Source organism: Crocodylus porosus, unplaced genomic scaffold (genome assembly GCF_001723895.1).
Source record: "Crocodylus porosus isolate Cpor-Errol unplaced genomic scaffold, CroPor_comp1, whole genome shotgun sequence".
Taxonomy (NCBI): domain Eukaryota; kingdom Metazoa; phylum Chordata; order Crocodylia; family Crocodylidae; genus Crocodylus; species Crocodylus porosus.
The window spans coordinates 28,271,462-28,296,866 of NW_017728911.1; the positions used below are offsets into that span (position 1 = coordinate 28,271,462).

At 44.9% G+C, this 25,405-nt stretch overlaps 1 protein-coding gene across 1 annotated transcript in view; it reads right to left on the minus strand.

The window, feature by feature from the left end:
• Positions 1 to 6: 6 nt before the first annotated feature.
• The window catches only part of ACAN (aggrecan), a 79,227-nt gene continuing 53,828 nt past the window's right edge, over positions 7 to 25,405 (minus strand). The window contains 8 exon segments of the mRNA XM_019533741.1: positions 7 to 545; positions 2,725 to 2,907; positions 5,315 to 5,459; positions 5,936 to 6,018; positions 9,200 to 9,358; positions 13,206 to 13,319; positions 22,969 to 23,082; positions 24,562 to 25,405. The exon segment at positions 24,562 to 25,405 is cut by the window's right edge and continues 101 nt beyond it. Coding sequence (XP_019389286.1) covers positions 457 to 545; positions 2,725 to 2,907; positions 5,315 to 5,459; positions 5,936 to 6,018; positions 9,200 to 9,358; positions 13,206 to 13,319; positions 22,969 to 23,082; positions 24,562 to 25,405 — 1,731 coding nt within the window. The 3' untranslated portion in view covers positions 7 to 456.

A 25,405-nucleotide genomic window follows, 5' to 3' on the forward strand; every position in this document is an offset into this window, starting at 1 on the left:
CACTCAGCTGCACTTCACAACTATTTGCTAGCCCCGTGCCCATCCGGCCCACTGTACCGCAGCGGTGAAAGAATTTTTTAAAATAAAAAAGGTGTTGTCCGGCCCAGAGATTAAATAACAGAAATAATTACATTGTTCATGGATAAAATCAGGAAAAAATAATCTTCTTTATTATTTAACTTAACCCCCTGCCCTCCACAGCCCCTGCTCCCTCCCCATCCCCAAAGGCACAAAGATACTTGGAACCGGATGGTTAGTAAAAATGCTGTAATCTAATTTGCTTTGCTTTGGTGCTTTGAATTTTTTTTATGTATATACACAAAAGGTGGGTTTTTCTTTAATATAATTTTTTCCCTTATATGACAAAAGCAACAACAAGAAGAAGAAATTGACTCTGTTAATATAACTGTTCCGTAAAATCTCTCTCTGTGTCTTCTCTGCGCGTCTCTCCCCGCTCTAATGGGTGGGTCTTTGTACGGCTCTGCCATTGGTTCTTGACCGGTTCCTAGAGCTTCTCTTGTATAGTCTACGTTGGTAGGTGGAGGCTGAGGAAGGGGGGAGGAGAAGAAAAGACACCTTGTTACTAGGAGAAGGCTACAGAGACCCCACTTGTCCTGAGCTGGCTCGCACTAGGCCTCTCATTCCCTGGAAAAACACTGCCGAGGTTGCAGCGCATGGCAGAGCATGCCATGGCGCCAGCCTGCCTGCCACCAGACAATCAGTCCTTCTCTTGCCTCCGGCACTCCAGGACCCAATGAATCATCTGGGATTTTTCAGTTCACTTTGTAACGGCTTGTCCCCCCACAAACACCAAAGTCAAAGAGACCCAGGTGCCTCTTGGGAGCCTGTTAAAAAGCATCCTATGCGGAGACAACTCTGCTTCTGTCCATTGGACACTTCCTGTGTTTTTCCCCTCCTTGCAAATAGACAGGCACAAGACCTGCCAAAGCAGCTCAGACCAATGGGCCGGCGCTGCTGGGAGAGCATCTCTGGTACTGTCCAGGTCTGATGAGTCATAGGAAGCAGACATCCCAGAAGCCCTGAATAAATCTAGACATTTTGCTTAAAGCATAGTCCAGAACTGAGTAGTAGAAGCTCTGGGTTCTGTCCCTTTCCCTGTCGGTGCCTCAGTCTTCCCATCTGTAAAATGGGGACAATTCTGATTTTCCCTCCTGTATCAGTGGAGCAAAGGCTTAATGACTGTTGGTGAAGTGATTTGAGATACCCAGATGGGAGAAGCTAGATAGCAAAACATTCCTCTTACTTGGGGTAAAAGTGTTCCCTCAAATTCACTGAAGTGCCTGCCTCATATCCTGGCATCCTTTATTACAGGGTCAGGAACACATGCTGCTGCTTTTCCACCTGAGCATAGAGCCTTCCAGGTGAAACAGCCTCTCTGCTTGCAGTGGGAGCCAACTGACTGCTATTAGGTGGGGAATGAGTAGCCAGTCAAAGACAGAGATCTTTCCCTTTCTGTGCAACTGCTCCTATGTGCAAACAAGTCCCAGGCATGGTTCTTCAGTCCCTGGGCCAGACTGCAGCCTATACAGCACACAGCTGAATCTAGAGAGTCCAGGGCTGAACAGTGCAGTTTAATAGCAGGAGCACTTCATCACCCTATGCACCACTCTTGGCCCTTCTCTCTCATTGAGAATATTGTCCCCTTTTTCCTAATTCGGCAGCGACTTTCTCTAGCCTTGGATTGAGCTATCCAGTGACAACTGGTGAAACCCAACCAGATCCAAACTGAGCAAGGCAGTTGAATTACTTTTTATGTAGATGACTTGGCTCCTTCAGGCTTCAGCTAACTAATGAGTGAGGAAGATCTATATGACCCAATGAGAGAACAATAATTGAACAATTAAGGCCTAGAATTGAACAACAGGACTTGGGGATGTTTCCGTGGGAGTGTTAGTTGCTGCTCAGATGCCCGGCGGAGAGGGCAAGCCAGGGGGAGGGGTGACAAGACTCCAGGTCACCTTGCTATTTCATGTTTCCTGCCTCTACTTCCCGAAGAGAGCCAGGGAGGGTGACTCAGGCCTGAGGCGGGTCTTTGTGAGTGCTCAGGGTGGCCTGAGCAGGGGTATAACACCCATTCTGCTTCCATTCCTCACTGCCTTTCCTGAGTGCCTCTGCCCAAGCACAGATATGGCCAAAACAAACCATTTAAGACACTGTCTAAAAGTGAAAATTTCTCCTGCTTTTAGGGCCCATGTAGATTTTTTTAACTGCTTTCTCTCCCCCCCAACTTGAGCTGCCCCCTCATTGCCCATCAGAATCAGGACATTCTCTATGGAGGAGCCAGCTCAACAGGGGGCTTGCAGGTGACTGGTGTGTGCACTAACTCAGACGAGCCCAGGCTACGTCTCCATCTGGTCCCTGTGGTCCAGGCCCACCTGGGAGATATCAGATCCGATAGTCCTTTAATGGAGACAAAACACAGGGAAAATAAGGGAAGAGTCCTTTCTGATGCAACAGCCCTGCACCTGCCTCTGTGTGTGTGTGTGTGTGTGTGTGTGTGTGTGTGTGTGTGTGTGTGTGTGTGTGTGCAGTGGGGGTGGGGGGTGGGGAGGCGGTGAGATTCACATACACCCTCCCTGTATGTGAATCTCAGTAATAGGCCATGGACTTCTGGTGCTCTCCCAGGGCTAACAGCTGCCACTGGAGTCTCAAAAAGGTTTGCAAAGGCCTTGGTGCGAACTGAAAGGAGAGAACACTACGTACGATTTATGCAGGCTATCCGTGGTTCCTCCCAGTGGCCATTGGGCTGGCATCGAATTGTGGGCACATGGCGTTGTATGAAGCCCTGGTTACACTGGTATCGCACCATGGAGTTGATTTCATATCGGTCCTTCTTTCTTCCAAAAGTCCTGGCATTCTCTACCACGGGAGGGTCTCCACAGGCAACTGGTAGAGACAAGCACAGACACTGAGCAGTTTGCATCTCCTTGGATACTGTGGTCCACAATAGGCACTGGGCAATAAGAGCTGCACACACCGGGAAGATCTCTAGGGTAATCCTACTGCTTCAGGGGAGCTGGTTATATTAACATTCAGTCCCTAGAATCAAAGTCATTGAACAATGTTCCCTTGTATTGTTTGTCGCAAAGTTGTATATATGAGAACTGTTTTCCCTGCCATTGAGATGCAGCCATTTCTGGGGTTGAAAGGGCCAATTGCACAAACAGAGCCCACTGGGCATCGTGGAAATGCAACTGGTGGGGTTCCCTCAACCACTCCCAAGGAATGGGTTGAAAGGCTAGAGTAATATTCCTCCTCCAATGTTACATGGTGTAAGTATGAGATGCTCTGTGCTGGCTGGATGCTGTGTGGTCATGGTAACTCCAGACCTCTTGGAGAGTCAGGGTGATTCCCTTGGATTGTACGCTTGGCTAAGATACTCCCTTGTTACTAGGAAACCTTTAGGCATGCTTCACCTGACTATATCAACTCTCATACACATTAACCAGCTTGTTTGCCCTTCCTGCCTCCCAGGCTGCCATGCAATGGAAAACTGATGCAAGCAGGAGGGGAAGGAATGTCTGAACTTGCAGCCACAGGGCCCTGTTTGAGTGACTTGGAGGAAGAACCCAGATCTGCTTGCAGCAGCCCTGCTCTAGCTCATGGGAAAAGTACCAGGGGTCATTAACAGTCATGTGTGTTTGAGGCCTTGAATTCCCATCTCCTCTGAAACAGAGATGAACCATCAGCCTGTTGGAGCAGAGGGCTCTACACTGCCGGGCTGCACACCCACTTGCAGTATGGGCACAGCCATCTCCCTGTGGATACCTTTAATCTGGACAGGAATGGGGTTTCCATACTGGAACGCTGGCATCTATTACATGCCAGCACTTGATGCCAGGGTTGCTAAGTGCCTACCATCACCCAGACCTGATTTGCTTTTTCACCACGTCCATCAGCAAGGCTAGGGGCCCCCGGAAACAACTAACAAAGGAGGAAACATTTCCTTTGTGTAATGGGGGGAAATAGATGGAGGCAATAAATAAAAGGCAGCTAATTAAAAACTAAACCCCTTTTGTGATTCTGCTGTGGTCACCACTGTCTCTGAGATTTAGTCACGGGGGAGATTGAAATGCTGTGGCCAGCCGGGAAACTTAGCAACAGTATTCCAAAGGGTCCCATCCTTCCTCTCCGGAAAGGCATGTTCGCAGTGAGAGCCAGACACAAGAGAGTGGCTGTCAGGAAGGCTTTTGTTGTTTCTTTACCACTGGGGGTCCTAGTGGGTGGAAACAGATGGCTTGGATCAGGCTTGCTGAAACTAGGCTTTGCATGTGGGTTACTGTTTGGCTTGGAAAAGGGGACAAAACTGATTCTAAAGGGGGTTGGAGAAGGTAGGGACATGGGGGTTGGTGTCAGGGGAGACAGAAAAGGTGCACCACCTTGAAGTAGGAAGGGTAGAAGACAGTTATTTCACATCAAGGAAGGGAGCTATGAAAGAGCATTATCCACTGTGCCTAAGCATCCTGGCACTCTACTCTCTCTACATCTGCATCATCCCCAGATGGCGACCTTGCTTCAGGCTTGATTTGATCAGTACTTGCATAAGAAATCTCCAAGGAGAACTCAGGAGCAGCAGGGCTGGGTGTCAGTGACTCAGTATGAGGTGGTGTTAGTGCCGACTCCAATAGCTCGGCACAGAGCAGGCAGTTCAGTGGCTGGTGTGCTGTAGGGAGGATGGGGTGCCTCAGCTGGGGAAACTCACCCTGGAGAGTTACATCCAAGGGTACTTCTTCCTCAAGAACTGGTGTGTGCTTGTACATCATGGTCAAATTCAACTTGTGCTTCCCTAAGACCCCTTTGCAATTTCAGACCCACACAGATTTTGTCTCCACTACCTGCCCCTTTGCAGTGCTCCTGTGCAGAGCTTAAGTGTCTACTCCATTCCACTGCTGGAATAAGTGACAATTCCCTAGTCTATGACTAGTGCTTATTTCTGGTTAGAGCTCAGGCATGGATAACACAGGAGCCACTGAGTTCAACCATGTGTGCTACAGCTGTTTTGGCATAGTCTGGAGGATACAGAGGATCAGGATGCCATGCTCCATTTTGATCTAAGCAGAAGCTGCACTGCATGCCACAGTGAATTAGCTCTGGCCATACCTTTATATGAAAGACAATATAGATAAAATGGAACAAACTGCAGTTATTTCAAGTGTTGTCTTTGGGACCTTGGTCAGCTGGCAATGGGAGGCTTGGCAGGGCAAATTTGGACTGCTTTTATGTTACAGGCTTTATTGTTGTAGCTTGGGTCTAGAAATACTTGGGCAATAAATCAGGGCAGGTTTCATCTCACCTGTTCCCTTCTTGCAGGTGAAAGGGAGGTGATAGTTGCATGGGACATCATTCCACTCTCCCTGCTCATGCCAAATCATCACGACACAGTCCTCTCCTGCGGCAAAGAAGTTATCAGGCTGGTTGGGCCGCCAATTCTCATATTGCTGTGGAGAGATAAGAAACCACCCTCTAAGACTGGGAAACACATTCCTTCTTTCCCCTCAGCTCTCCTTTCCCCTTTAGCTCTTTTCCTTCCTCTTTCACTTCATTTTTGTTCTCTTGCTTCTCCTTTTTGTCCTTTGCTTCCCCCTCTGCATCTGCTTTTCAGTTGCCTAGTGCTCTCCTTCCCATCCATCATTTTCATCAGTAGAAATGTTGCAATAGTATTATTATTTGTATTGTGGTAGTGTCTCAGACACAGTCTGGATTCCTCTGTGCTAGATGCTGTACAAACACAGAAGAAAAAGATGGTTCCAAAGTGGCAGACAGAGCCCCAGTGTGATTCAAAGGTCTCTGTCCCTTTATAAAGCCCAAGTCTGAGTGTGTGGATGTGCTTCTCTCCTGAATTGACTTCCATATAAATAAAGAAATATCCCTCGCCATCCCAGCTACCACCCTTGCCCCTCCAGCCATGACTTACTACGGAGTTCCCATCAGACCAACGGAAATCATGTTCAACAGCTCTGTCACTGAGACCAATCCACTGGTAATCCTGTGCGTGGTCTGGAAGAGACAGACAGGGAGAGAAGAGTAAGAAATGGGAAAGGGAGTGTGATGGTCCCTGCCTTCAGCTTCCCACCCCAGCACAGGTCCTGAGGAACCACTGAAAGGATCCACTTGGCTTTGCCAGTGGTTGGACCATCTTGATTACATGGTTTGCACCTGGGCTACATCAAGGGCCAGCTGAAGAAGGATTGGTCTAATTATCAAAGGCCGGGTAGACCTACACCTTTATAGACTAACACAATCGGAGCTGGATAGCATACACTTTTGTAAACAGAGGGCTTACTTCATTGAATACTGTGAAGGGACTGTTAAAAGCAGAGCTGCTAAATAGAAAGGAGTGGTCTGACTTCTGACTAACACAGCTAACTACCTTTCTCTTCTAGCTTACAAAGCCAAACTGGTATAAGCTCAGTACAGGAGAAGGGGATAAACCTTAATCAGGAAATGGGAGAGCCTGAGCAGGTGGTGCTGTAGCAACCCTTTTTAGAGCCTTTCTGGACTGTCATGGGGTTGTCATGGAGCTAAAGGTGGCTCCAGCTGGCTGCCTGACCAGGCTGCCAACCCCTGGCAAGGGCTGCTGTCCCCTGGGTAGAGGTGCCAGGTCTTACTGCAGACCTAGCACAGTGCAGATGTTTGGACTGCGGCCGCTTCACAGTGTGGCCATGAGGGAGGGCAGGAAGGAGAACATCCTGCTTGGATGCCCCAAGTCCAAAGCCTGGCTGAGTCCAAACGTCCCCCACCTCCTGCTGCCTCAGTACAGGCAAGTCACATGGGCAGCATGAGGCAGGAAGGCATGGGCAAAGGCTCTGCTGCCCTGGCTGAGGGGGCGCTCCACCACCCTGTGTCCCAGAGCCCCAGCCTCCAAAGCGGCCTGTAGGGGATGTGGAGGGTCCTGTGGGCTGAGGGACACAGCTTCCCAGCTCAGGCAGTAGCAGAGCAGACTCTCCTGGGCAACGCGTTCCTCCCACTGGGTGCCCACTGGTCCCCCCCACAGGGTCTCACAACTACACAGTGGCTTGCTGCCAGCCTCAGCCCAGCCCTGTGTCCATCTCTGAGAAGAGGCAGCACAAGCACGTGGCTCCCCTCACCTGCCTCTCACACTTCCAGCTCCCTGTGGGTGGAGAGTGGTGGGAAATGCTCCCTCAGTGCCAGGGCCACCTGCCAGGCCCATGTGAGGGAACTGGGATCTCAGGGGCAGCAGGACGAGTCTGCTTTGAGCTTCCTGTTTGGCTCCTGTTCCCAAGAAGCCCCTGCCCCTCCATCCTCCCTGCCTAGGATGCCACTGTCCAGCCCTACCTCAGCTGCCTCCCAGCCTCCCATTCCCCTCCTCACTGCCCCGGGCTCTTGTCCTCTCTCAGAACCCCCACTCCTGTCTTCTTGCCCATTTCAAGCTTTCCCACTCCCCAAACATCCCTTTCTGGCTACTTTGTGCTCTCTGATCTGCAGCACCCCCCAAGTTTCCTTTTGTACCCCCACAGATATCTGCCTTGGCAAGAACTACCAGGCTAATTCTACAGCATACACCCTGGGGAAGGGCTAAGCTGGAAAGGTATTACAAATGCAGATGTGCGCCAGCTGTGACTGTCCCTAGCCTGGAGGGAAACAGACATTCAAAAAGCTGGAGCCTGAATTGATTCAATCTTTAGTCTAACCTGCAGAGATTGAACTGATTGGCAAGTGAATAGACACTCACTTTTGACTCTGGGAATACAGGCACATGCCTGCAGTGGCTCAGGCTAGAAGCCGGGGGGCACTAGAGCAGACCTCCTTTCCCTTTGGCAGCAGCGGAAAGGCTGGAGGGAAGCTGACTGAGGGTGTGGCCAGGTCCCCAGCAGGGGCTAAGTATGACTGGGGAGGGGTTTAAACCTCCACCAGCTTCCCCTCACCTTTAGCAGCTCCAGCTTTTGGCTGCCTTCTACCCACTCTGCCCACCTGGTGTGATGAGCAGACCCTGCAGGCAGGTGCAGTGGGTGGAAGGCAGGTGGAACTGGAGCTTGAGCTGAAGCCGTAGCTCTGTGTGTTGGGCAGAAGCCACCAGGCTGAAGCTTCCCACCTACCTACCTAAAGTGGCACAGCATGGACAGGGGCAGCAACTGCTGGGCTGCCAGGCCAGGCTATCACAGAGCTGCAGCTGCTGGGAAGGGCCCTTCCCAGCTGGCTGTGGTTCATGACAGCCCTACCTGGCCTGGGTGTGGGGAGTGATGTAGCCATGCAGCTCCCATGGCTCCAGCCTGAGCCACAGCCTGCTGGGAAGGGCCCAGCTCCAGTGTCCCAGCATGGGCTGGCCCCTTTGCCTACAGGCCAGCCTGGCTCAGCCCCACAGCCCCAGCTGCTGGCGAGGCAGGTGGATGGCAGGGCCACGCCAGCTGGCTCTGGCCACGCTCCCTTCCCTGCCACTGGAGTGGGGAGGGGGGCAATAGCTGACAAGGGTTGCTCCACCCTGGCCAGGTGGACTGGGGCTGCTGGTAGGACAGGGGACAGAGGGGGAGATTAAATCCCCCTCCCTCTCTCTGTTTGCGTCAGGTTGCAGATGGGGGGCCTGACAGGGGCTGCTACACCCTGGCCAGGCAGACCTCAGCTGCGGTCCCCCAGTGGGAGAGGGGAGGGAGGGGGGAATAAGTTGCTCCCTTTGCCTCAGGGGACCATGCCAGCCAGTGTCTGGCCATGCCCCCCACCCTGCTCTGGCTAGAGAGCAGAGGGGCAGGGCCAGCCCTGCTCTCTGGAGCAGACAGCACAGCTCAGCCCAGGGCTGAAAGGCATGCTGGGATGCTGGGGGACTGTGATTTAACTTGAACCAGGAAGGGGTCTGGGACAGAAGTTCCATAAACTGGTTTGACCCAAATCAGTTAAGTCTGAAACTACATTTAACCAGGTTCATCTTAAACCAGTTTCAGCCATTTTGAAACTGGTTTATGTGCTGAGCTTCTGTTCTGTTAGAGGTTTAAACCCATTTCTGATCACTTAAACTGGTTTGTGTGTAACTTCTGTCCCTAGCCCTAGGGTCCTTGAGCCTGAAAACTCCCATCCTGAAGGAAGGGATAGCTTTGCTTGATAGAAACTCTGTGAGAGTCAGTGTCATTCACCCAGCGAGGCAACAGGGTGATTTTTAAGTCCTATACAGACAGATTGGTTGTTCCACCTCCATCCTCTGGTCCTTGTGGTTACCCCCAGCACTCACTGTTCACAAAGTCTTGCTCTTCAGGAGTGATGACACTGCTCAGATGAGACTGGTGTTCTCGGCATCGTGTCTCAGCATCCACCCAGGTCTCTCTCTCTTCAAAGTGCCTGTAGCAGTGGCCCTGGAACTTGGTCCAACCCACTTCACAGTCCTCCAGGTCTGAAACACACAAGAGAGGAATGAAAAGAGGCTGCATGCATCAGGGCTGAGAGCCCCCTGACACACTTCTTGGCAGCCTAACTGCTCACAGATCAGAAGTACAATACACAGTCACATCCACTAAAGAATACAACTTGCTTATGTCATATGGCACATCCTTGGGGAAATGATGAGACGGCATCAAAAGAACAATTTATGGAGGGGAGATGGCTTAAATGTTCTGCTGCAATGTAAATAGAGCGAGCAAGTCCTGCATGTTTCAGACCATGAGTCAGGTTCCAGAACTCCACAGCTGAGAAACAGACCCAGACATCATTACTTTCCCCCTCACTGCAGTCCTGCTGATTTTTCTTGCATCATAGGGCAATTTTTGCCTTTCAGACCTGAATTCTGATCCCCAGAATCAGTGCTCACAGGTGATAAATGAGAAAGGCAGGAGAAGTCAGAGTTCAGATTCAGCTGGCAACATCACTCAGTGTGATTCTGAATCTTCTCCAGTGAGATAAGTAACCTGGATGAGATCAGAGAAAAGGGATGTAAGGCAGGACATACCATGCGGGAGACCCATTTTTACATCTGTAACCATTTTTAAAGTACTTTCTTTGCATTTTTTTCTCCATCAGCTTCTTCATATGGCTAATGCTGGTGATCACTTAGAAATGCCATGAAAGCAACTTAAAGGCACATAATAGTTGACTTTCTTTATATTATGATTGAGGTCAGACCTTGAAAAATTTAACAAGTGAATTACAGGTTTCCCTTGCTTTATGTGGGTTCTGTATATATGAATTCACTCTTATGCGATGACCCTTTTCTACCAAAAATTTGTTATATGCGAGGTAAATTCACTCTTACGTGATCAGTGTAGTGAAGCCTGCAGTCAGCTGCATTGTAAGAGTGACGTGCACCAAAATATAGTCTCCTGTGTGGATCTGTGCTCCTCGCTCCTTGTCTGCGACACGTGTTTCTGTAGTTGCCACCCCCATTACGGTTACATTTACCACCACCCTTGTGTGTACTGTCTGCTGTTGGCAAGTACCAAAATTGTCATGTAGAAGTGGTAGAAATGGGTCTGGGGGGTCAATACAGTCGAGGTCTTGGAACATATCCCTATTTGTTACATTGTAAAGTGGGCTCCCTTTATGTGAATTTGAGTTATGCGCCTTTTTCCAGGAATGTGTGTATAGCATAAAGGGAGGGAAACCCGTGTCTCCTTTCTTCCCCATTCAGAGAAACTAACCAATTTAATTTATTCTAACAAGGGGAATTACTTCTTTTCTCTTGAAATCCTAGTTGCAATAGGAAGAGGATATTTATGGGAGATTCTCTTAGGCTAAAATCAGTTTCTCTTCTGGGCTCTGACTCGCATCAAAACAGGTTGGGGGTGAAGTGTTAGTCTAGATACGTCTCAGATACTTAATGTAGGGCAATGGGCTTGTTTATGTGTAGGATCCCAGACCTGGGAGAATTTCCATGTCCTTTCCTAACAGGGGACCAAGACTCAGAAACGGGTACCATATGATATATGAGACATAGGTAAGAAAATATGGAGCCTGGCAATCAATATTTGGGTCACAGAAGTTCTGGAAACAGACTCATGGACCACAGGGATCCTGGGAATAGACCTGTGGGCTCTGGAGGAAACTAGGGACATACCTGAATAGGCTTTCAGGTCATAGGATGGGGGTGGGATGTAAGAAAGGTAACACCGAGAACTAGAACACAGGATTTTTTAAAAATGGAAAAAGGGAAGAGCAAACACAAGGAAATAAGCAATTAACAATTCAAACGAAGGCTCTCTGAAGCCCCTGCCTACCAACAGCGATGGAAGCATCTTATGTAAACTGAGAAGTAATGGGGGTAGATACAAAAATGACAGCAATGGGCGTGGATGCCAGTTTGATGGTAAAACCATTTCTTTTCACTTGCCACTTGCACTGCAGGAAGTTATGCGCAAACCTTTAAATGACCATGCCTGTGGTGCTCTGAAAGTACTACATCCCACCATTTCTCACACCTCTTGCATTGATTCGTAGCCAGAATCAGATCAGCCAAGAAAGGGCTCAAAGCCAGATGCAAGGAATTGCCACCGCGAGATCCAGGAGAAGAAAGCAACGAAGTGTAATGAAGCCATAGATGAGATGGATGTGTAGCATTAGTGCTAATGGGAGCTCAGGAAGTGGCACCATGGAGGTTTATTTCACAGCAGCCTTTCAGTGGCAGCGGGCTTATCAAACATCCTCTTTTGGCCGTGTGTTGCCTTGGCGGTGGTCAAGTGTCATTATATCTCTCTGCCAAAGCCCTCTTTTCCCTTTTCAAGGAATATGTTCTACGTTCCATAATTTCTTCACCTGTCCACTTTCCACGCCAGAGTGCTCTCTCCTTCAGACTTACCAGCTCCTTTTACTCTGTTACTGCAGTGCTCTCGAACCAGAAAGGCTCACGGACACTTGGCAGACTCCAGTGGCTAACCCTCTATGGATGGGGTGGTTGGTGCAGTCTTTCAACACTTTTTTTCTGCCCATTTCCTTAATGGATTTCATGGGCCACCCCTGGTGCCTGGAGCTGGGGCAGTGCTCACAAACCTTACTTGCCTCCATCTCACCTCCAATGGAGATATACAAGATGAGGTGAGGACAAATATAATAGGTCTTTCTAAGTCTAAATTCTTTTTTGGTGGTTAATTCTCACCTCAGAACTATTACAATTACTGGGATGGGATTGGGAATGATGTACAACCTCAGCAGAACGTTTCACAGGAAATCCCTAGGTTCTTCCATATAGCAGCTACTTGTGGAAAATGTGGATAGTTATCATCTGTGAGAAGCAGGCGAAATATATATTAAATGGCACTATCTCTGAACTTTTGAGTCATTAAGAATGACTGATTGTGTGTATAGCACAGAAGAACTCATCTAAAAGGTCACTTAGCTCACAGATGTTCTTAGAAACTCTCAAAAGTTAGAAAATGGAAAGTTTTTAGGTCATTCATTCTGCCTTCTCAAGATAATGGAAGATCTTTTTCTCTGGAATTTTTTCACTGTTATCCAGGGAAGTGGCCTACTTGAATGTTGCATTATTGACAATGCAATGTCAAGATCTCATTAACAGATGGATTGTAGACAGGAAAGCACCATTTTGTACAGACAGGAAAGTACCATTTTGATGAAAAAAATACAATTTCCCCCTTTTTTTATCTCAAAGATTTGCACTCCTTGCCATTTTTGCCATGAAAAGCTGTGTTCATTGCAGGAAATGACAACAATGTTGTGCCAAGTTGAATCTTAAAGAATTCATAGGAATGACTGAAGCTTCTTGCAAGTGAACCCTTGCAGAGTGAAAAGCAGTCATTTCACCTGGTTCAAATCATGCATCTTTTACTGATATTCAGAGGAGCAGAGAAGGTTCATGTAGTAGGAGGATGTGCTTCGGACATTGTTCTGTTATTATAGATGGACACAAAGACTTTCTTTGACCCAAAAGCGTATCTTTGCTCTTATGTCCAGTGTGCAGTTGCACCAGACAAAGCTTCAAGAAAATGTGTTATTTCTCTCTTTAAGAAGGGCCAGAAAGATACCAGTTTCCCTAGAAGGCAGTGAATGCTACCGTGGTCTCCTAGCAGCAAAGAATAATTTCTCAGTGAAACAAGATGTTGTGATGAAAAAAATAATAAAAATGTATATGCAAATGATGCAACCTTTTCTACACAGATTTTTTTTATCTGCTGTTAGGGGTTAGCTTATTGAGATGAAAGCAGGACTGAAGGGAGCAGTTTTTTGGGGAGAGGAGTAATTTTTTTCAGGGGTCCAGCTGTTAGTAAAATTAGCTGAAGCCAAGTAGGCCGTACCGATCTCACACAGGTCCCCTCCGTAGCTGGGAAGGCATAAGCATTTGAAAGAGTCGATGCCATCAACGCAGGTAGCTCCATTCAGACAGGGGCTTGAGTGGCACTCATCAATGTCTGCAAGAAATGAAGGGCTGCCATTAGGACCCTGGGCAGGGAACTCCACCAACAAGATTTCCTTGCTTGTTCAGGAGGAAGCATCAATAGTTTGGGGAGAACTTGGGAGTCAACAATGGGCTTGTTTTTCAAACGGCTGCTACTGCTGAATCCTTGGCCAGTGTTGTAATGACCTGAAGAAGGACATTTGATGCCCAAAAGCTTGCCTAACATCTCCACCAACTATACAGTTGGGCCAATAAAGGATATAATAAAAAAAACCCCCAAACCCTTTGCTTCTCACATATTTCTTGCACTGTTATGGCTATAGCAACATGCCAACCCAACGACTGCTGAAGAAAAAAGCAAAAAAGCCCTATCCACCATAGAAGAAAGAGATCATTTTTCCACTCAAACTTCTGCCACTTGATATGATGATATTAGAGCAATGTCAGCAGGGGCGGTCAGGAGGTCTTTCAGTAATATTCTGGTCAGTATTTTTTGACATCTTGCATGTCTCCTCTTTGTCTCCTTTCCCTGCCTGCGTTGATCAAACATGTAAATTTGGGGCTATGTCTCAGCTTTCATCAGCTAACTGGCTCCCAGACAGAAGTTGCCTTCTCTTAAGGAAAAGAAGCACCCTAAACACAGCTTCTTCTCCCTTCTTCTCCCTTCTATCTCTTCTTGGTTCACTCCTCAGATCTGGCTCTTCCTAACTGAAACCTCACCTACTCCAGAGTGCAGCTTGGTGCAGCTGAGACTGGGGAGGTGAGGGTTGTTCTAAGCCACCCACCTTTTCCTCCCTCGATGAACTGAAGGTTGGCTCTATGAGTCATTTCTTCCACCCCTTTGTTAGCTATGGGCTGAAAGGTGCTGGTGGACAGGCAGTTTCCCTTGCTTTACAGAAGCCACAGAGTTCCTCACCTTGGGAAGATGCTTGGCTAATCATAAACTCTATGAATAGTTCCAGCGGTGCAAAGAGCTCTTTGTGTTTGTCAGAATTTGATCCCAAGTCTCCTAGGTTTTCCATTCTGCCTGCTACCACCACCACAGACAAGATATGCCATTGCCTTAATAACACATCAGCACCGGGAGAGAAAAAAAAGAAATGGGGATTTCGTACTCAGACTGTAATCACAATGGCCAGTTTGTACTTGTACTCCATAAAATGTATATCTCATTGAAAGGAGAAGATCTTATTATCCATTTAGCCTGAGCTTTAGTCCTATTCTTTGTTGAGCCTTGAAATCAGAAAGAAAAATAACTGGAATGAAAAAAGACTGCAGAGATGCTCAACTCAAGACATGAAAGAACACGAGTAAGAAAGTAAAGGTGTCAAAATGTATACACAAAGGATTGTGGACTAAAAAGAGTTGCTGGTTAGATCCTCTGATGAGACTATTCTTTCTTTCAGAGTCCTGTTAGCCTCCAAACTGCTGAAAGTCTTTAAAGATGCTGAATTTAAGAGAAGTCATTTGGCTTACACTCCACAGTGCACTTCAGGACACGATAGGTTAATGGAAAACAGAAGGTGAAGTAGAGCAGAACATGGAAATGGCCATACGAGAGCAGAACAACGATCCATCAAGTTCAGTATTCTGTCTTCCGCTGCAATGGAGCAGACCACGAGTCAACATAACCTGGAGATCCTCTCTCCTGACATGCCAGACCAGGGAAGTGGTCTATCACAAGCAAATAGTCTTTTTGTAGCTGCCTGAGAGCAGGCCAATGATTTACCTTGCCTCTCTGCCTTGCCATCCACAGAGACCAATACTAGATGCTTCTGAGAGAAGTGTAAAGTGCCTAAAAGGCATCTAGCTAAAGTACTAAATAATGGGGAAAATTCTTCCTGGCCACAGCTTGTATAGCTTTAGGACTCAGATCCTTTGTCATGTCCATTCTAGTTTGTGTCCCAGTGGATTTTACAAATATTCTTGCAATGGGTTATGAGTCATTTAACCCAATTTTTTCATTTGATTTTCTTTGGAAGCAGGACTAGTTTCTCTGGACTGACCTTTAACAAAATTCATATTTTCTCAACCATTATTTTCAGTATGATGGGAGGGAAGGTAAATGCGCTGCTTTCATTAACACTACCATCAAGCATTTTGTGACATTCCGGAAGAAAATGAAAACTATTTACCTAGTAGAAAAAAACAGCCAAGTCAGATCGGTTGCAGCTTATCAGCTCGTGTCTTTGAACCCTAGGAGATTTAAAATGCAAGAAAGAACCCAAACTATATCGCGGGATGACTTAAATCTTAGCACCAGGTTTCCCAACAGCAGTAGCAGCAGAAGTTCGTGCCAATCACAGTGGACGTCACCTGAACAAGTAAGGAAAGGTTCTCCTTTGTCTGTTAGCTTCTTTTAAGTGGAAAGAGAGCTGTTGAAATGGGGATAAAGCATGTAAAGGAGCTAAAGCAGAATGTTGAGCAGGGAACTCCGAATAGTGGGCTCTTCATTTTCTTCATTAATGGGGACTAAACACTTTATGCACCCAAGATCTCTTTCAGGTGCAGTGGTTTCACCTACCCAAGTGCTGGATGAAGAAGGACAGCAGATGCACACGTGGGGTAGTGCACTGCATCAAATCTCAGTTCAGGAAATAGCATTAGAACAGAACTTCCTTTTGGAGATGTTGTATGTAATATGCACTGTACATATTATACATACTGTATAATTGCTTTATACATACACGCATATATATATAAATATATAGCTCGTATATATTATATATATTCAGAGAGAGAGCCAGTGTACATTTAAATAGTTTTGGCAAAACAAATAATACAAGGAAATACAAATAATTGTTTTCAATATGCACTCTGCAGATATTTTTAAAATGATATATGAAACGTATGAGGATAATAAATATCAAATTACCCTTTTGCCCTTTGGGGGAGGCAATACACCTTCCTCTGTATTAGAAAGCATCTATTCTATACAGTTAGCAGGATTTTCAGTCTTGTACACATCAAAATATTTAGAGCTGGCATTACTTATTCTCCATTCACCTTGTTCAGACATGGTGATAGAGATGTTTCATCATTTCACCTAGTATTAATATCATTAGGGATGCGGTCTCTAGATATACTGGAGAATGGGTCTGGGTGTGGATCTCTGATACTTCCTATGAGCCTAAACTCACTGGATTTACATGAGAAGGAAACTGCAGTAAAACCCATGCTTAACCAAATCCAATCTATTACTTAATGCCTATATTTTGTTAACCCTTCAGAAGCCACAAATATACATTACGCATCTGTAACCAGCCTGGAAAACAACAACACTCTAGGTGTTAATATTCCTTTTTACCATCCTAATCTTAACGATTTAGAAGAATTTCAGTCAGGCACACCACAGCAGAGACTCAGTTGATGTTAGGCTGCAGAGACCTCTAAGCAGCAGTCAGATGTCGTGTATCCTAATACGTGAAAGAACGTACACAGCTGAGGTTGTTAGTAGGGTTGTTAGTTGTAGCTGTGTTGGTCTAAGGATACAGGCAGACAAGGTTCTTTGGGGAGACATGATATCTTTTATTAGACCAACTAAATAGTTGGAAAAACTGTTCTTTGCAAGCTTTTGGGCACAAACATCCTTCTTCAGGCATATAAGAAAGTCTGCCGGTGAATTATGTGCTCTCTTGGGTAGATTAGTTACTTAGTAAGTTATGCAAATTAAAAAAAAAATCTTTGTCTTTTCATTTGACTCTCCAGGTGACTCCCTCGAAAAGTTTCTCTTCAAGGACAGGAAGAAAAATCTATTCTTATTATTTAAGTGTTAACAATGTACTTGGCATAGTAGCATATACAGAATGAAACAGCCCCAATAAAAGCTTTCAGTCCAAGAGAAAACCTAGGGAAGACAATGCATTGTGGAGCTGAGAACAGGCAGCACATTTAAAGCATATTATTAATTCATTTCTTGAGGGCATCGGGAAATTAATGAGTCTTTAAAACATGATTTATACTTACTCAAGATCATAAGACATTCTAAAAGGCCATTCAAATGTATTGTCACAACATTGTTTTTAAAAGGGCTAGAGTTTTAGGCCTAACATTTTCACAGTTAATTAAAAATGAGAATTGGACTTTGTATTTGATCATTTTAAGTTGTTGACTGAAGAAAGCAAAGGAGCAGCAGGATTAATCTGAACACTTTATTTAGACAAACCCAGAAAAGAATATTAACTTCAATATTTTCTACCTAGGTTTTCTTTAACTTTCTCAAATATTGCACATTCGTAGTCCTACTCTATTCTGGTAGTGTGAGATACAAAATAAATATTCTGAAGCACTTTTGCTTTTGTAAGTTGTGATAGAGCATGGGAACTGGAAAAAGAAACCAAAGTGAACAAAAGTGACACCGGCCAGCTATTTACTTTTACTATGAAGTTCAGTGACTGGCAAAAGGGAACAAACAGGGCCAGTGCTGAAAATAGGGCGTATTAGAACTTTTAAACTTTCAGTAGTTTAAAATCTTATACTCATTAACAATTGTAAGATGTTTTAAAAAATGAAATATGGATGTATTTCATAGATGATAGCCTATATCACAGACAGTCTTGAATATTAATGAAACAAAGTTAGTTCTGGCTTTAAAATGTTTTCTAAGGTGGAACCAGCAAGCAAGCAGGAGGTTAAGTATCACCCAGATACTGAACAATGTCTATGGCTTTCTCAAAACTGAGTAAACTGTTTGGAAATGCACTCTAGCATCCAGACTCTTGGCACCACGCTGCAGAAAGTGAAACTTGAAGCATAAAAAACAGGATTTTTTTCAATATGTGCAACAGACCCCACTAGGGCTGGCTTTTATAGGGGCTTCTCACAAGCTTGAACTTCTAAACAGGGGACCAAACAAGACAAATAATTGCCTTTTAGAAACTGAAAAGTAGCTTATTCAGACTCCATAAATCTACATTCCAGGGACTCCTGGGAATAGCATGGATTCTCTTCTGATGGTATAAGAAAGAAAGAAGAGTTCCTTCTTGCTTCCCAACCGCTGTCCCTCACACCGCTAGCAGTTTGGGGGACATCTAAGATGATAATTACACAATCTGCAATGCTGTAACCAGATCCTGATCTGAGGAGAAACGATTTGATAAAGAAAATGAAAGACTTTTTGAACAGAACAGGTAAACAGTGATGTGAGATCATATGGATAAAGTCTAATTTTACCTCTTAAGCTGCAGAAGAATACTATATAATTAAATCTGAGCCTCAGTACATAGCAGAGGGCTAAAAAACTTGCCATAACTGTAATGTGTTCTATTAAATTACAAAATGCAGCCACTTAACAGGAAAATGTCTTGGCTTTGTGGAACCCTCCTCTTCTTGTAATCGTCACAAGAGTTGAGAACAAACACGGACAACCAAAGAGTCGCAGGCCTCCTTAGCGCCAGTCTATTCTACGTAAAAGGGAAGCTCATTACATATACAAGAATATTGGCCCAAGACTTTAGGTTCTATCCTCCCAGCAGGTTTTTAATTAAACACATAAACACGTGACTTAAATATAGCCAAGAAACACCAAATAATCTGACTGATCAATATGAATCTCTGCTTGTGCCTATTTTATGATTTTTTAAAGAATTTTCTTCTACTGGTAGCAATGAAAGATCCTTTGGGCTTCAGGCCATGAAGACACACAGTACACATTTAGGCCAACTTTAGCAGGGTCGCCTCTGTGGGCAACCAGCCCTGTAATACGGCACCCACCTTTGTGATTCAAGCCTGTTTGTAAATTGTCATTTCAGCAAATCACGTTTTCCCCTTGTCCTGAGTGAAGTTTTTAAAGTCACCACCTAGTTGCTGCTTTGCCCATGGAAACTTGTGGATGGTGAGACCAGTTGCATAAGCAACTCTTCAAGATTTAGGCTTGTGTGACTGAAGGGTGTGAATATGATTGTTGAATACAAACACATGCTGGCCCTAGATCATTCCTTTGGCTAGAAACCTTGAAAACACCAGCATTGTAAAGGTAATCTTTCGCCAGCTGGAAGATACTTCCATCACTGACATTCACATATTCATGAAATCGTATATCATGCAGAGCAGAGAAACTTCCTTTTAAAAATCATCATTTAAAAAAGATAATGCAATCCATTTGAAACCCTAAAAAGGCAGGCGCAGAACACTGAGGTCGCTCTTTCTGTTGCTCATTGCTTTGGGCTCCTTTTGCAAGGTGAATTAGATTCAGCCCTGACTTATTGTTGGTTAATATTATTTATTTTTTGTGGCAATGTGCCAACAAATGCTTAGCACAACCCAAAATGAAGGCAATCCAAACAGTCCTGTCCTATAGAGCTCACTAAATGAGAAAGACGAGACACAGGCAGACCCAAAGCAAGGGAGCATTATAGACAGATTATTAAATACTACTATTGTTCTGTGCATGCAGACTTCTCTGTTTCATTTATCTAATACCTTTCATCTCAAAGAATCCCAAAGCACTGTGAAGACTAACTGGGCTTACACTGGAAAAAAAACGGTGTAGATATTTGTTCTATTTAAAAAAAAAAATCACTTTATGCAACATTTATGTCTGTTTTCTAGATGCAATTCATCCCCTAGCAGACAGGCCAGTCTAACTACCATGCATCCCTTACATTCTGCTCTTAAATGGGACTTGTATTGACTCTGCATAGGGATCACTTCCCTGCTCCATAAGTGTCTTAACAAATAAACTTTGTCAGTATAAAAAGGCATGTTTTAAACATGAATGCTGGAATATTCATTGAACACAGACTGAATCACATAACTAATTTATGACAAGTAATTGTTTGAACTCCCTGCTGTTGTCACTTACTTATGCAAATTCTCTGACTTGAAAACCAAAACAAAATGCTGTTATTTTTGTAGCTTACCACATTTAACATTTTGAAGATTTGCAACAAGCTGTTCACAAATGAGCTATGGGCCACCTATCCCTCTCTGAAGAGATTTGTCAAGCATTTGGGGCCATAAATTCGCACAAGCGTTTTGCAATCTGTTTGTGTGTAAGTTATAAATTGATAAAAGAAACAAAAATAAACTTTTTCCCCTTACACCTTATTTGCTAAGTCCAAATGTTTAGTCATCTCTTCACCATCCCTTTCACTGACATGCCATCATTTATTCATGAAACATGGTGGCAGTTGTAGGCCAATAACACTACCAGTTACTCCTGCAAAAACATGTAATGATCAGAACCGCTCCGGAAAGGCAGCACCAAGCCCTATGCCTGGTACCACGAAGGAGCAGTGATCCAGTAATTGTTCTTCTTTGTCATCCACTCCACTTTCAGACTCACAGCATGCCCCAGCTAAGCGGCACTGGGATTAATAGTGACTCAGAATGAAAAAGCCCAAGTTTCTGAGTCACACGCCACCTTTCCCTGCAGCAAAGTGTCCCTACTACTGCACTGAGGGATCTCGATCAGTATTTGCTCAAAGGATGACTGCTTTCTACAGCAGCTCTGCACTGTTCCCTGCCGATGGACACTGCAGCGGGTCATTTAGCTTCTATGCAACTGAAGCTTAACCAGATCCGAAGCTGGATCGTGTCACTTGTCCTCCACCTTCTTTATGTGTCAAAAGTAACAAAGATTTGTCCTTCATATGTATGCAGCTTCTGTGGATGTATGAGGGTAACCAAAAGAAACAGACTGGAGTAGGATTACATGTCTAAATTGAATGAAGAACTTGAATAGGATACAGCATCATAGGAATCACCAGACCAAGTAATTATTTTATTGATGAGAGCAAGAGAGTCTGGATATATCAGAAATAGTATAAGCTTTATGCCCCCTTGAGACATTATAAAATAATATTTTTCACTTCTAGGCCATCTTCCATATAACAATCTCAAGTGCATTGTGATTAGAAGTGGATTAAGCTTCACAACTCGCCTCTGAGGTAGGTTATTATTATCTCTGTTTTAAAGAGGAGAAAATTGAAGAATAAAGAAATGAAGTGACTTCTCCAAGTTATCTGAGTCATTTAGCAACAGAAATGGAATTCAAAACCAACTTTCTGCTCTGACCATTAGAAGCATTGCTGCCAAATGCACCTCTGTAAACTCAAAGCCACCCTCATGAGCGGTCTATGTCAGTTAAACTTAAGAAAATAGTTTTGGGAGAAATGATGAGCAATATTTTTAGCTCAAAGTGGCTGTGCCAAATATTATTGCATATATGCACTGTATGACATATTAACTAAAATTTACAGGGGCAATTTACAAAAACAGCACAATTGCACATGTAAAACAGATACACAGCTGCATGCTAATGTTTATACAATGGCAGTCATACTCACGCCCTTCCTTACTTATTAAAATCTTTAGATGGGCTAGCCCAGACTTATCCTTGCTTGTAACAAAGTGAAACTGTACCCTGAACAGAAATACCAAAGAGCTCCATGTAAGCCCTGACTCAGCTCTCCACTCTGTGAGGCAGCAATAGACACCAGGTAAATGATTGTTGAGGAATAATATTCTTTTTAATTCTTAAGGGATGACTTTTTCACCAAAACCTTCTAGCACATCATGTCTGGCCACTCACACAATCACTGGATAGACTGAATAATACTGAGCTGGATACCTGCCAGAAGAGTAACATGAACTTTTCACCATAAAGATTTTATAATCTTGAATACTGAAGCCATTTATACTGACACATACAACTGAACCTACCAGGCCACAGACTGTTAGAGGGCGGACAAGAGAAAGAGTACAGTGGAACAGAGAGATATCAGCACAGCCATAAAAGCTAAAATTAATTTGATCTACAAATTAGATCATCACACATCTCATACACTTCATTCTCTGTATCCAATTCTGGCTGCAAACAGAGGCACAAGACTCAATACACAAACCAGAACCTCAGTTACTCACTTCTATTCCTCTAAAGACTTTGCAGAGATATATTTTCTTATATTTCCCAAGCACCACTGGGCCTGAGATACCAAGGCACAGTAATCTGGACCCTTGGCGTGGCTAAATGTGCAGAAAAAATGGGGGTGGGAGTGAGACTTTTTGGATATGACAACTCTTGGCTGCTGTATGTAGTGAAATTTCAGCTGGATTTTGGTGGGCAGATTGGCACCTGGCATCCCAAGCAGGGTGAATGGAGCGGAGACAGTGCCTGTACACCCACACATTGACAAAATACAATGCAAAGGACTACAAATGTGGGTTGGCTGGTACACCTAGTGCTCTGACATGTACAGCTCAAAGAGCAGAGTGCCTCCTTTTTGCTCTTTTTAATCCTCTAAGCATCAACTCAAGAAGCCAGAAGATCTGTAACAACAGACCTACTGTGCCTTAACGAACATTTATGAAGCCAAGGCATTCATTTACAAGTACATCATGGAATGGGATAAGGAAATACAAGAGTGATGAATGTTCCCTGTTAGCCAACTTCTCTGCCTCCCCCTTGCACCATTCAAAAAACCAGGATTAAATCCTTCTATTGAGCCAGGGTGAAAAGAACAACTAGCTTTGCTAGGATTTGGGGACAACAAGGTCTCCCAATTTTCTCTGTACTGGCCATGACGGAAGGAAAATGAACTCTCCACAGTCTGCCTCAGATACACTGTAGTCATGGACACATCCACAATATCACTTTCTTTTGGCCAACACTTATTTTCTCCTTGTCCCACATCTCCAACAAAGCTGAGGACGGAGCTTACCTATATCACAGCGATCCCCCATGTACCCAGGTGGGCACAAGCAAGTGATACCTCCATCTCGTTCTTGGCAGGTGCCAGCTCCACAGGGGTTCTCATCACATGTCTTGGGTACAACTGTAACCACCAAGAGTAAACCTATTAGCCAAACTTATTCTAATACCTTTGCACCTGTGTAATGAAGGTATGGCAGCACAATCACAAGCTCATAGGATCATAGGAAAGTAGGGTTGGAAGGGACCTCACAAGGTCATCTAGTCCAGCCCCCTGCTCAAGGCAGGATTGTCCCCAACTAAACCATCCCAGTGAAGCATCTGGTCAACCTGTTCTTGAAACTTTTCAGGGATGGAGATTCCACACTTCTCTAGCTAGCCTGTTCCAAACCTTGACCATTTACATCAGGGGTCAGCAACCCCCGGCATGTGTGCCGAGCATGGCACACAAGGCCATTTTGCTTGGGATACAACCGCCAGCCCAGGCTCTAAGCAGCTGCTGCCAGCCACGGAGCCCAGGCTGCTCCCAGCAGGAAGCTGGAAGGCTGCAAGCCCTGCTGCAAGCAGACTGGGCTGCATGGGCTGGCTGCAGCCAGGAGGCTGCTAACAGCTTCTCCGGGCTCCCGCATGTCGGCACTCCGGCACCTTTCAAGGTAGACATTGTGGTTTTTTGGCACTCCAGCCAAAAAACATTGCCTACTCCTGATTTATGTAGTCGGAAAGTTCCTTCCAATCTCCAACCTAAATTTTCCTTACTGTAGCTTGAAGCCATTGCTGCTAGTCCCATCCCCTATGGCCACAGAGAAAGGCCCATCTCCATCCTCTCTATAATTGTCCCTCAGGCACTTGAAGACTGTTATCAAATCTCCCTTCAGTTTGCTCTTCTCCAAACTAAATAACTCTAGTTCTTTCAGCTTTCCCTCTTAAGTCTTGCTTCCTAGGCTCCTATAATCATTTTTGTCACTTTGTCTTGGACTCTTTCCAATCCGCCCACATCCTTTGTGAAGTGTAGGGCACAAACCTGGACACAGTACTGGACACAGTACACAGGGATGCCAGCTATCTACACCTCAGTGCTTTTGCACTCTGCAGTTACTATATTAATTTGCTGTTATCTTTGATTTCAGGCTACTTTATTTCAGTTGAGTATACAGAAGGTCAGACACAAACTCCAGGGAGAGATTTATGAGATAACTGTGATGCCAATTATAGAACTGATTGCTGTGCTTGTTTAAATAGAAGCAATCGACTATTTCATATTTCAGGGCATATTCTACTGCAGGCATGAGAAAGAAGTATCCCCTCATCCTGCTGCCATGGGCAGAGCTGCACAGTTCTATCTTTCTCTGAAGCATTATCAGTTGCTGTGAGACATCTAGGATGCTGGGCTTGATGGCCCAATGATTTGATCTAGCTTGGCAAGCCTCATATACAACTTAATTAGGTAAGTTAATTACCTTTTCATTACATTCCCTAATGCAATAATTCATTACATTTATTACATTATGTCGCTATATAGAACCCCCAAATCCCCTTTTATAAAAGCGAAGTCAGCACATCTGTGGAGGCACACTGGAAGAACAACATACATTTTTAACAGTACCTTCTGCAGTCAGCCTTGCAACATCTGTTGCTTCTTGTGAAACTTGAGGCAGGATAGCGGTGGCAGTGGGTGATATCTGCAGAGTTTCTAGAACAGCAGCTGTTTCTATCTCTTGTCCTGACACCACAGGAGTAGAGGACTCTATTTCAAGCTGGGCCTCTTCAGGACCCTTGGGCTTTTGTGTTAATTCAACATCTGGAATACTGGTACTGATTACAATGTCTGGGGCAGAGGTTTCTCCTGAGATGTCTGGGACTGTGTGTGTATGTGTTCCTGAAGTATCTGCAGAAATTTCCCTCCTCTCTTCAGGCGTTCCAGAAGATTCGCCACTGACCAAAGATATGCCAGATGTGTCAGTGCTAGTTTCAGGCAATGTGGATGTTTCACCACTCGATTCATGAACGGTAGCAGTTTCTATGCTAATTTCAGGCAATGTGGATGTTTCACTGCTGGTTTCATGAACGGTAGCAGTTTCTATGCTAACTTCGGGCAATGCTGATGTTTCATCACTGGTTCCACCAACTGTAGCAGTTTCTATACTAATTTTAGGCAATGCTGATGTTTCATCACTGGTTCCACCAACTGTAGCAGTTTCTATACTAATATCGGGGAATGCTGATGTTTCATCGCTGGTTCCACCAACTGTAGCTGTTTCTATACTAATTTCGGGCAATGCTGATGTTTCACCACTGGCTTCCTGGACTGTAGCAGTTTCTATGTGAATTTCAGGCAATGCAGATGTTTCACCGCTGGTTTCATGAACAGTTGAAGTTTCTATGCTAATTTCAGGCAATGCAGATGTTTCACCACTGGTTTCATGAACAGTTGAAGTTTCTATGCTAAT